The 12752-nt window shown below is 36.8% G+C and overlaps 1 protein-coding gene across 1 annotated transcript in view; it reads left to right on the top strand.

Annotated features, from left to right (window-relative positions):
- Positions 1–1107: 1107 nt before the first annotated feature.
- Positions 1108–12752, top strand: part of LOC103132442 (integrin alpha-11-like) — a gene marked incomplete at its 5' end in the record, with an annotated part of 28104 nt that continues 16459 nt past the window's right edge. The window contains 13 exons of the mRNA XM_007544252.2: positions 1108–1303; positions 1401–1471; positions 5613–5757; positions 6220–6368; positions 7269–7412; positions 7676–7879; positions 8018–8148; positions 8560–8732; positions 9219–9358; positions 9452–9562; positions 10757–10839; positions 10921–11125; positions 11200–11298. Of these exons, the coding sequence (XP_007544314.2) occupies positions 1108–1303; positions 1401–1471; positions 5613–5757; positions 6220–6368; positions 7269–7412; positions 7676–7879; positions 8018–8148; positions 8560–8732; positions 9219–9358; positions 9452–9562; positions 10757–10839; positions 10921–11125; positions 11200–11298 (1851 nt within the window). The remainder of the gene's footprint in view (positions 1304–1400; positions 1472–5612; positions 5758–6219; positions 6369–7268; positions 7413–7675; positions 7880–8017; positions 8149–8559; positions 8733–9218; positions 9359–9451; positions 9563–10756; positions 10840–10920; positions 11126–11199; positions 11299–12752) is intronic.

Genomic DNA, 12752 nt, shown 5'->3' on the forward strand with positions numbered 1-12752 from the left:
TATGATTTTATTTAATCAGCAACAAAGAATCATGACGTAGATGATCATACACTTTGTTATTAACAGTTATGTGGCATCCTGACTTAGCGGTTAAGTAGGTTAATGAGTTTTACACGGGCGTGTGTTGTAGGTGACTGAAACCACGACAACGCATGTATAGCTATCTAGTTATATTATATCATATTATAAACAATTTAATGACTTATTTTCATCATAACTTGTTGCGTATGCTGAACCGACGACTCCGCTGACGGTCTGACTTCTTAATGCGCAGTTCAGCATACGTAACAAGTTATGACGAAAATAAGTCATTAAATTGTTTATAATATCATATAATATAACTAGATAAATATACATGCGTTGTCGTGGTTTCAAAGTGTATTTAAAGCAGGTCTGACTGCAGCTGCAGTCAACTACAACACACGCCCGTGTAAAACCCCTTAACCTACTTAACCGCTAAGTCAGGATGCCATATAACTGTTAATAACAAAGTGTATGATGATCTACGTCATGATTCTATGTTGCTGATTAAATAAAATCATATGGTAATGACTGTGTATACATGTTTGAGCTAAGCGTATGACTATCTGACAACTTATGCTGATCTGACAGAACACCGGCCTCACCTCGAATCTGTTCCCTGCCGTTTATGATCGCTCCTCAGCACACAGAACATGTTACACTCACACAGTTAGTGACGATAAACACTGTACACTATATAGATAAGCTAAATTATGGATAAGCAGTTCATATAGTAAATGTTTTTTCACCATTTTATTTGCGACGTACAGACAGGAGGAACATAACATATCGAATAACAGCCAGTGCAGTTAGCGAGAGATTGGTAATCCAAGGTGAGGTTCAGCTCGCTGCTGCCTCACCAGCTTCGCTTCTGAGCATTTGAATGGGAAATTGCGAAAATTCTGCAAATTTGAAGAAAAAAAAAATCAAAATTGGTTAAGCTAAATGAAAAATAAATATTTTATTTTTTCATTTACTGTAATGGCCGTTATAGTACAAACCAAACCACAGTGTAAAAATAGCAATATAAATTCTGTTATCATTATATATTATTTTTGAGTGATGAGCCTCATCTGCCTCCCCTGACCTCACATCACTGCCTATGTGTGTGTTCAGGTTCTGGGTTATTACAATCGCCGTGGAATAAACCCTGAGGCATTTCTTAAAGAAATCCAGTTCATTGCCAGTGATCCTGATGAGGAGCATTTCTTCGAAGTCACAGATGAGTCTGCACTGAAGGATATTGTAGATGCTCTTGGAGAAAGAATTTTCTCTTTGGAAGGTAAGTAAGTGGGATAGTTTCTTTAGATTTTGACTGAAGCAGTTTGGAGAATGTAAAGATAAGAGTCTTATCCCTCTGTTTTCTGATTGTTTTTTAGGCATTAGCAGTCAGGGTAAGGGGTTTGGTCTGCAGATGGCTCAAGCTGGTTTCTCTTCACATTTAGTCAATGTAAGTAGCTCATATTGTGACAGGCATTTTTTTGTTCAGTGCTTTATAATGTAAAATATATATAAATCAATTTTTTTTCATCAAAACTCAGTTCATACATCTACCTTAAATCCGATAAAGACCACTGAGTTTTAAATATCAGTAAGAGCATCTTAAAAGAGGGCCTGAATGTTTGCGCCCAAAAAACGATATGAAGTTAGCTATATTTAGCTGAAAAGAAATTGTCTGCAATCTACAACTTGACATCAAAATAAAATTAAAAAGTAGATCAATGACTGGGGTCATGCAGCATCGTGTGTCATCCATGTTGCTAGGAAACACAAGATGAAAAAACAGATATACGAGCCTTTTTTCTTCTGTTAAAAGTACTTTTATGACACTGAATCAGAAACTGCATGCAAAATGTATTTTCGCCATCCATTTCATTTGGCAGAGAAAGCCCCTGTTCACTGAGGAGCATCGTGTGTCCATCTTAAAGAAACTCCCAGAAAAGGAGGAGCTTTCTGGACTCACCATGAAGCAGTGGGTCAACCCACTGCATGGCCTCTCTCTAAGGGACCTCTCACTTAGAGAGAGGTCCCGTAGACTTCTCTCTAAGGGAGAGAGGACTGTAGTCCATGGACTGTAGCCATGGACTACAGTCCAATGGCTTTTAGTCTTTAAGCTTGTTTACTTCTGGTGTTTTATGGAGGTTAGCAGACAAATTATAAAGGTGCATTACTGCTACCAACTAGACTGTAATGAGAACTAACAGAAAAAACTGATTCTAGAATATTTGTGTTTTTCAAAACTGGCATGATGTGGCAATCCCTGAGACCTACTGGTGGGGTTCATCAAATACAAACTGAAAACTAAAGAGAAATAACAAAATATTTGGTTTGAATAAAGGCACAGCTTGTTAGGCACAGCAGCCTCTACTGTATATGACTGATATCAATATGGATTCAGCTCATAAACACAGAACACACATTTACACTTCCCAGTTCTGAGAAGCAACCCACTGTTCCAGGAAAACAGTTTATCCGCCTCACTGTTAGCGGCAACGAGTTAGCCTTCTTTCTGGAAGAAGCTGTAGCGAACCACAGAACAGAGCAGAAAGTGTAAGCAATGTGTACATAAGCATACTTGACAGCGCTAAAACCTAAGACCCTCCTCCTGTTTCTGATTGGTTATTTCTGATCGAGTTATATTTTTCTAAAGTTAAAGTAACACTTACGATGTGATTACAGTACTAGACTCATAACAGGACCAGTGCTAGGTTCGGCTGTGGGGGTAGGGAGAAGTGCAAGTGTATCAATGACCACAGACCAGAAAATAAGTTTAAACTGCCGGCTAATTATTTTTGTAGAAAAAGAAAATAAACAACAATTATACAGTTTACATACAATGACACAAATTCAATACAAAATAGTTTCCCTGTTTCTTTCCAAATATTTTGTATAATCCCATTTTTTAAATTTAAACCTATTGTTAGGTATTAAAGGATACTATTTATTTAAACCTATGTTATAGTTCTATTTAAGTTCAAGTTGATACTGTTAATCTATTTAATTCAGTTTGTTTTAATCTTTTAAATCTATTTTTAGTTTAGTGTTCTTTTCAGAAGTTAAAGTTTTTAATTTCCCGTTTTAACCATTTCTTATTTCTATTTTAACCCAACAGACAATTTTACATTCCACACACTGTAACAGACATTGAATGTGGTTCAAAGGAAAAAAAACAATAAAACACAACAGACACAATCCAGCAAAAGACCGAATAACTTGTGCTTCAAATCGATGTCTTTTCTCTCTGATGATCCTGAAGGGTTAATCCCGTTTCTCTGAATCCAGCGCTATTTCAGCAGGAAAACATGGGCAGGTCATACCAGTGTGGATGATTTGCAATGTCCAGCAGAGGGCGTAGCTCCTGCTAGACGGTTAAAGGGCTCCTGGGTTACGGCTTGCCATCTTGTTTCTCACTAGCAGAATCCAATTCAGCAATCGACTCGGAATTTCCCGGTCCAATTTCCAGCAGAACCTCAAAAAGGCCTGGTTTAATAACCAACAAAGCATAACAAAAGTTCATTTAATTCTGCTTGGTACTGAATAAAGTAATATACTCGCTAATTTGGCTAATTTGCTTTTAGCAGGCACCTATTGTAGGACAATAGGTGCCTGCCATGCAATGCATGGAGGCAGTGACTGACTCCCTATGCATTGCTATGGGCAGGCCCCAATTAGAGCAGTTCTTGTGTGACCGAGATTAAAAAAAAGTGGTGATATCACACTTTTTGGAAGTTTCACAAATCAGAAAAAAGCTTCACAAATCCCAAACATGGTTTTACATATTCTGCTATTAATTGAAAATAATCTGATCCAGGTTTGAAGTGTCTAGGTGTTGTAGATTTGGAATTAGACCAGTTCTAGTGTGATCCAGATGCAAAAAAGTGGTAAAATCAACCTTTGTTGAAGTTCCACAAATCGGAGGAAAGTTTCACAAATCACAAACATGGTTATAAATATTCTGCTATTAGAGCAGAATAATCTAGTCCAGGTTTGAAGTCTCTAGGAGTTGTAGTTTTTTAATTAGAGCAGTAGTAGTAATGAAAGAGGTGCCAAAAATGTTGAAAATCGAACTTTGAGTTTTCACAAATCAGATAAAAGTTTCACAAATTCCAAACATGGTTATAAATGTTCTGCTATTAGAGAAGAATAATCTAGTCCAGGTTTGAGGTGTCTAGGAGTTGTATATTTTTAATTAGAGCAGTTTTAGTGTGATCCAGATGCCAAAAATAGTGATTATCGAAATTCATTGAGTTTTCACAAATCAGATAAAGATTTCACAAATCACAAACATGGTTACAAATATTCTGCTTTTAGACAATAATAATCTTGTCCAAGTTTGAAGAGTCTAGGAGTTGTAGATTTTTAATTGGAGCAGTTCTAGTAATGAAAGAGGTGCCAAAAATGTTGAAAATCGAACTTTATTGAGTTTTCACAAATCAGAAAAAGGTTTCACAAATCCCAAACATGGTTTTAAATATTCTGCTATTAGAGCAGAATAATCTAGTGCAGGTTTGAAGAGTCTAGGTGTATTAGTTTTTAAAGTAGAGTTGATTAAAGATGCGGAAAGTAGTGAAAAATTAAGTGGAATCGCCCTTTAGCTATTGGAAGCTAGAATTGGAAACCAACTTCAGCTTCGTCCAAATCGGGTGGCTGGGCGGGAACATGCTTCACCCACCTCAGCTCATCCGTTACTTCCACAGTTTTTGAACATAAAACAACATAAATGCGCTACTTTAGATTTCCGTTTCAACGAAATAAAAATACTTTACAAATACGTTCTTCTTAGAAAATAAAATACACTTTTTAACTCACCAAGTCCAGTTCTGTAACATATAACACAATCCCGAACGCAGTCAGGTTGAAAAATGCAGAACGCTCCTTCTCCAAAAAATGGAAAAAATGTTTTTAATCGTCGATTTCTCTTATCTTTTTTTCGTTCACAGCACAACTCTCTAAGCTTCTTTATTCTTTGCTTCTTCTTTGCGCTCTCTTCTTCTTCTTCTTCTGGCGCCAGAGAACGTAGCAATCCAGTTGGCTGGAGCTAGTCACATGGGTTACACATCAATGTGACCCTTCAGAATAAGAGATTTATCTCACGCTTGACCGTTTTAGCTGCTGACAAAATAAAACTGTTTTTTATACAGATTTTTAACCAAATTAAATATCATAATATGTTTTTACATACAACACTTATGATGTCTGTAATTATTACTTTTTATATTTCTAACTGTTTAAGACCTGTTTATTCTCTATTTATTCTCCTATTTATTTATTTATGTCATATTTATCTATTTTATAGCTATTTTTCTGAAAAGGCTTACATTTAGTGAAGATTATGTTAACCTGGGTTACATTAGCATTAGAAGAAAAGAGTAGAGATTGATTTTTTTGCACAGATCTCATACCATACTGTCATAGAATAGTGATTGTTTTAATAAACATGTAAAAAAAAAAAAAAACTTCTATAAAAGTTGCATAGTGCAGTTTTAAGGGCAAAATTATTGTGAGAATATGTTGTATATTTGTTTTTTATTTTAGATTTATTTACGTTTGTGTTGCATGTTATCCTGTGTAAAAATGTAAAAAAATTTTAGGATGGTGTTCTGCTTGGGGCAGTGGGTGCCTATGACTGGAATGGTGCAGTGCTAAAGGAAACTAAACATGGTAAAGTTGTTTCACAAAAATCCTCTTACAAAGATGAGTTTCCAGAAGCTCTGAAGAACCACGCTGCTTATTTGGGTAATTTTAATTATTCTTAAGTGCTCTTTGTCAAGTTTATGGGCAAACTTCTATGCTGTTCAGGTTTTTGCACTAAACAAATTACAAAGATTTCTAAATAAAGTGAGTAAGGCAAGTATTTATAGTAGTGTACTACTGTGTACCATATTTGCAGCAGTTCATAACAGTAAAAGGCAAGTCTACTGAGGATTAAAGAAGCTTGTAAACTATGTGGTCTAATAATTTTGACTTTCTAGTCGTGATTACAGATTGCATGCTTAGTTGCATTTTGGGAAAGACCTTGTAATATTTAACGTATTGAGCTACTTAAATTATTTATAAGGTACAACTGCTTGTTTCAGTGGAATTTCATTAACCTTTAACGTGTTCAACATATTGGATTTCAGAAGAGGTTGTGTTGGAATTCTATTTAAACATAGGGTGTGGAGAATTAAAGAAAACTGTTTTCAACTTTTATTTCAGGCTATTCGGTGGATGCCGTTATTTCATCTCGTGGCTCTCAGCTTTACATAGCTGGAGCGCCAAGGTTCAACCACACTGGCAAGGTCATTATATTCACCCTGAAGAACAATGGAAACCTCACTATCCTGCAGGCACTTCTGGGACAGCAGGTCTTCTGCACACACACATCATTTAATCTGGATGGCCATGATACTCACATTGACCAAAAATCTCTTCATCAATTAAATACAAAAATCACACAGGTAGAAATACTTCAAAGTCTTATGATTAGATAAATACTAATTTAATGACAAAATGATATACAACCAGTTCACAACCAGATATGAAGAAAAAAAAATTATTTTGATAAAGTAATATTTCATTAATTTGCTGAATGTGAAATCACTTTTCTTTGGTCAATTGTTTCCTAATATATTATGCAGTCATTGCTTGGATGATGGATCTAGATTTCTAAGATGTCCACTCAAAAATGTAGGTGCACTCACCAGATGACAGTTTAAAATAGAAATAAAGAGATTATTAGCATTGGGTGTTATTTAGCTCTGTGGCTCCTCATACCCACAATTGAATATGCTTTGTGAGAGACATTTTATACACAATCTAGGTGTCTATTCCAAACTCTGAAGAAGTGACTAGATATCCAAAAGAACCTCAGTTCAGTTTTTCACATGTGGTCTCAGCAGAAACCCACAATCATCTGGACTGGCTGCCTTTTATTAGCTACCCACTCAACCAAACAGACCTACCAAAACAAGAACAAGGAAATATATGTACTAAAAAAATGAACAAGGTGCTAAAATATATCTAATTACTCTGGGTTATTACAATCGGTTCAGGTTCTAGTATTAAATTTACAGCATTAAATATCAAGTGCAAACTTTACTCTGTGAACTTTTAATAATGAAATACTCAAACCAATATGTGAAACAAATACAAGTAATAAAGACATATATTGATAGCAGTCCCTAAATTAATATGTTGCTGATATGTTGCAAATTCTAAACTCCAATTCCTTAATTTAATTTATTTCTTTTGTGTTCTATCAACAGATTGGTTCATATTTTGGCAGTGGGCTGTTATCAATGGACATTGATGGAAATGGCTACACTGACTTTCTTTTGGTTGCAGCACCCATGTATTACAATCAAGGCTGGGAAAGAGGAAGGGTTTACGTATACTCTCTATCATCTGAGGTACAGGTCTCATCCTAAGAACTTGTTCAGAAAATTCTGTTTAAGTAGCTTAATGCTAACTGTTAATGATTACATTGGTGAAAGATGTGGTTTATAGATAGTCACCAGTTAATTAGTTTTTCAGGAATAAGACTTTTAACACAGACAGCAAAAACAAATGACTGAACGTTAATACAGCATTACAAGCAATCATGTAATGTTTGCTTCCTTCTGATGCATGTAAAGTTTCATCAGTTAAAGCTGACAAACTGTCATGTCTTTAGGCATTCTTCACATTGCATGGAGTACTTGAAGTTCCCCACCATTCTCAAAACTCTCGTCTGGGTTCAGCGCTGGCACAAATAGCTGACATGAATGGAGATGGCTATAAGGAGCTTGTGGTGGGAGCGCCTCTAGAAGATGACCATCAGGGAGCTATTTATATATTTCATAGCCAGAACAAGATGATTGGACCATACTACAAACAGGTAATTAGCTTAAGAAATATTTTTTCATATATTGTATGTCTTTAGATGCACATCAAGAAACTAATATTTTCTGTCAGACATAAGAGCTCTGTGTCAATCATGTGTAATAAATGATTTATCTTCGTTTTGCTCTTCCAGCGTATTTCTGGAGCTGGTTTTTCTGCAGGCCTGCTGTACTTTGGTCAAAGTCTTCATGGAGTTCTGGATGTCAGTGGAGATGGGCTTGTTGATTTGGCTGTGGGAGCTCTAGGAGCTGCCGTCATCATCTGGTAAAATTGGAGATTGTTGGTAGTTTTTGATTCATCACTTTAAAGATGCAAACTCGTTTGTGACTGTTCTGAGAAGTGGGGCAATATAGGAAAAAGTTTAGAACTGTGGAAAGGGTTATCAAAAAGTGTCAAGTCTCCTTCCCCTGCAGACAAAGACATTCAGTTCTGGAGTCACCAGCTATCTCTTCAGCTGCTCTCTTGGCCAGGGACATTAAATGTTTTCATTTGTTGGTGTTCTTATGTTGTTTCATCACTGAACATTTTCCAAAGATGTGGTATGCCTTTCTGGACTTTTTTCATGTCCATAATTTATTCCATTAATTTTTGATGTTTAAATAGCCTTTAAATAAAGAGTTATGACGAACTTCCTCCAAGTATAAAATGTGGACACACAGTGTTCTGTCTGTTCAGGTCCCGTGGCGTAGTGCGAATTGAAGCCAAAATGACTTTTGAACCAGAGAAGATCAACATCTTTAATAAGAACTGTCAGCGTGGTGGGAAGGAGGTCACTTGCATGTCACTTGTTGTCTGTCTGAAATTGGACAGTATGACAAAAAACAAGAAAGATTACAGAAAGGAAGTTGGTGAGTGATACCTGCACATTTTCTGTTGGTTGACTTATTCTGCTGCATGTCAATTTCAACTTATAGTTGTAGTCTGAACCAGGGGCTTGGTGGGTAAGACTGGACAAGTTTGGTTTAGCCAGTGCAGCACTAAATATCAACAAAATGTGCCTGTCTTCTGGTGTCTTTTTGGGGAGAGACCCAAGAGTAACAATGTAAACTGGCAACATGAACCACAGTGTTTTAATCATTCCAGTTTTGATAAATGGTGTCGCACATTATACGATTGTTCTAGTCTTGTAAAGCAGTTAGTAAAGATGGCATTACTGAGAGCAGAAGGCTGACTTTTGTATCTCCTTAAAAATATTTAATGGAATATAAAATATCTATTTCAGGAGACAACAGTCTTTACAACCTGACTGTCGTGTATAGAACCTATGACTAGTGTTGATTACCATCACCACTGTCTTTACTACTCTTTAACCTCTCCTCTTTATTTCTCTTGAGCTGTTTGGTACAGTCTGGTTTTTGATGAGAGGCGATTTTCCCCGTGGGCAGTCCTGGATGAATCATTCCGGCAGCAGCCCAGAACTCTTCTTCTACACACTGGGAATCAGGAATGCGAGCGCCTTGACTTTTCTGTGCAGGTCAGAATAAATCCTTTTGACACAACATACTCAACATAATAAGTTTTGCTTGGTGTGAATCTATAAAAGCAAAACCACCATTTGTATAAACAGGACATAACAGATTACAGGCGGCCTATAGTGGTTGCTGTGGAGGCAGGACTTCAGAGCCAGGTCAAAGGGCCGGTGTTGGACCCAGACTGGCCAACCACCTTACGAACTGAGGTGAATGTCCGATACATTTGTGTAATGTGTGTGTTTGTGCTGTGCTGTGAAAAAGTATTTTCTCCTTTACAGATTTCTTGAATTTATTTTTGTCATCCCGAAATATTTTAGATAAGAAACTTCTGGAAGAGAATGTCTGACCATCAGTTTATGATGCTTTAAGTATTCTTAGGTTATGTGATCCACGTCACACCAGCAAGTCTATCACTGGATGACTCCAAAAATATAAATGAACAGAAGTTTTGGAGTTTTCTAGTCAAAACCTTTTAAATGCAATATATAATGTTGCATGACCTTAAACAGGATTTTCATTCACAATGCAACCTATATTGTTTTCTTAGACAGAGGACTTTTCACCAATTTGAATAATATAATAAACTGAACTTGATTGCATTGTTTTGTACTCGTACTCGTTTGCCATCTGTTTATCCGGAACCGGGTCCCGGTGGATCAGCCCTGCCGTGGTCCAACTTGCACCAGGAACAGTCCCCTAATAAAGGACCCTTATCTCCATACTGCTGGAGACCCCATCGGCCCATGTAGGACACGATCAAAAATCTTCGGCAAAACTGCCATGATCACACTGCTCCTCTGGAAGCTGAGGCTCCACTATCAGCTCAGCTCTCATCTCCTGTACCCGAAGGATCCCTCCCTCTATAGTTAGACACAGCGTCCAATCCCTCTTTTTTATAAAGGGAGACCTCCAACCTGTTCTGCCAATCCAAGGCAGAACAAGTTCCCAAGCGCCACACAATGTTAAAGAGGGACATCATCCACAACAGCTGGATCTCACCCACCCCTGAGGCTCTGACACTGTGCTAGATAGCGTGGCTTTGGGTAGCTTTCTTCACTAATAAATTAAATAATTTAAAATCTGTGTTTACCCAGATAATCTTTGTTACATTTTAAAATATAATTGATGTTCCTAAACATTCAAATCTGTTTTACAGAAAAGTAAAACAGACAGAATCTGAAGGTGGGTAAAGCTTTTCCACAGCACTTTCTTACCAAGAAATGTAATTTGTTATTGGGTATGTTTCCTCTAATTTTTTTTTGTATCTTTATTCTTGCTTATGTGAAGTGTTCTTGAGCCTAATTATTATATTTGTTGTTTTATTATTTCCGATGGTTGTGTGCTTTGTTATTTCTCATATTAGATATTGTATGTAATGTTTATCATTATTATTCCTGCAGCTTCCGTTCTGGAATGGATGTGAGGAGGATACCTGTACTCCTGACCTCATCCTTCACAGTCGCACCGACCTGTTAAATGTTCTGTGTGTAGTTAAGCCTGTTTTCAAAATGTAAACATACATCAAGATCTATTGGAAAATAATATGCATTTGTTTCACCTGCAGGCAGTTCTGCAGCACAAGGAAACATGCCACCTCCTCACTCTGCAGCCATCGGAAGGGACATGAAGAGAAAATGTTTGTGGTTGAGACTGGACGGAGGAAGATGATTGTGTTTGCTGAGCTTCAGAACCAAGGGGAGAATGCATTCAGAACTTCACTTGACATCTCTACAACCCCTAACCTTCTCTTCTCAAGTCTCTTAGTCAAGGTACTCAAATGTCTTTCTGTGTATTGGAATTGAAGGTGACTGTGTTTCAAAATGACATGCATCCTGTCCCACAGGACCAATCAGATATCCAGATTGAGTGTTCCACTGAGAATAGGACGGCCTCCCAGAGAAGCTGTAACATCAGTGCTCCATTCATGAGGTCATTGTCGCAGGTGGGTTAAATATACTACTGGGAAATCTTCTGGGAAACTTGACATGGCATGGCTGCATTATATAATTAAAATAAATCTTACACTAGCCGGACATCTGCTTAATTTACTGAGCTTATGTTAGCTTCCCCTGCCTGCTAGAGTCAAGACAGTTGATCCTTGTTTTGTAGAAGCATGTTACGGTAATTGGTGCTTTGTGAGATTCACATAGTGTATAACTTAAATAGAACTTGTAAAGTTTTATTTATATAAATTTAACTCATTTTTTTATGGAATTTGAATTGAATTTATATTTTAAAAAAAAAAAACTTTTTCACATACATTCCATATATTCATGTCTTATTTATTCGAGAGAGATTTACTTTGACTTAAAAAACGCTGCCTTCCATCATCTGGGTTCTCCATGACTGTCTCTATCTGCTTTGCTTATCTGCTCTAATCATGGATCATGTTCAAAAGCATCAGCTCTAAGAGTCGGTAGATTTGTTAGCAGTTTATTACTAATTAGTTTTTCTCATGTTAAATAAACATCAAATACCTGCTTTCTTAACAGGACAAATATGTACAATTATGCAGGTATAGTGCTTCTCATAAAAACAAAATGTAAAAGGATTTGTTGCAAAACATTCATATCACCAAGTTAAACTAAAATATGAGGCTACAGTTTATAAAACACAAAGAGCCTTTTGGAAGTGAAAGTGACGGCTCTTATTGCCACAAAAGCTGAAAAGAGCCAAACTTCCCATTACCATCAGCTGCTATACAGTAAAACTAAACACCCATCAGCCTTAGTATTTTGTCCAGGTGCCAAATATTAGGTCAGATAAAAGGTGAAATATATTTGCAAAGATTAGATCGTTGTTGGGAAAGGCCAGTGTATAAGAATATTTGATGGACTTGTTACACCACCTTTTTCCATTGGTCTACAGTAATAATATACAATCTACATATCAAGTGAGGCATCTTTTGGCCAGATACAGATTAGCATCTGCATACTAGCTATTATCTAAGTCACCTTCACAGGTTGGCTAAGCAAGCGTCCGTAAGGGAGACTGGACGATGGGCTGTGCAGGTTTGTCACTTTGACCGGCGGAGGCACTGCATTCAGGAAGGAAGTAAGGCAACAAAATGTAGTTGAGGTGGGTTTATTTGGGAGCTCCAGGTCACCATTACATCGACACCCTTCACACAGTGAAGCAAAAAAGCTGACATTCATACCTGAGGAAAGTATGAATGCCTCCAACACTTAACCAGGTAAAGGGGTGTTCAAAAAAAAAAAAGATAAACAAGAAACAAACACTACTTACACAAACCTAGCAAACAATAAATGATCCAACAAATATTTACCTGCATGTAAATTATTAAAACTAAACTAATCTAAGGTCAATCAAAAGTAAATATAACTAAATATAAATCCTCAGAGTATTACCCCTCTTAATGGAAGATGGTATGCTCCA

This window comes from Poecilia formosa, unplaced genomic scaffold (genome assembly GCF_000485575.1).
Source record: "Poecilia formosa unplaced genomic scaffold, Poecilia_formosa-5.1.2 Scaffold1056, whole genome shotgun sequence".
Lineage (NCBI taxonomy): Eukaryota > Metazoa > Chordata > Actinopteri > Cyprinodontiformes > Poeciliidae > Poecilia > Poecilia formosa.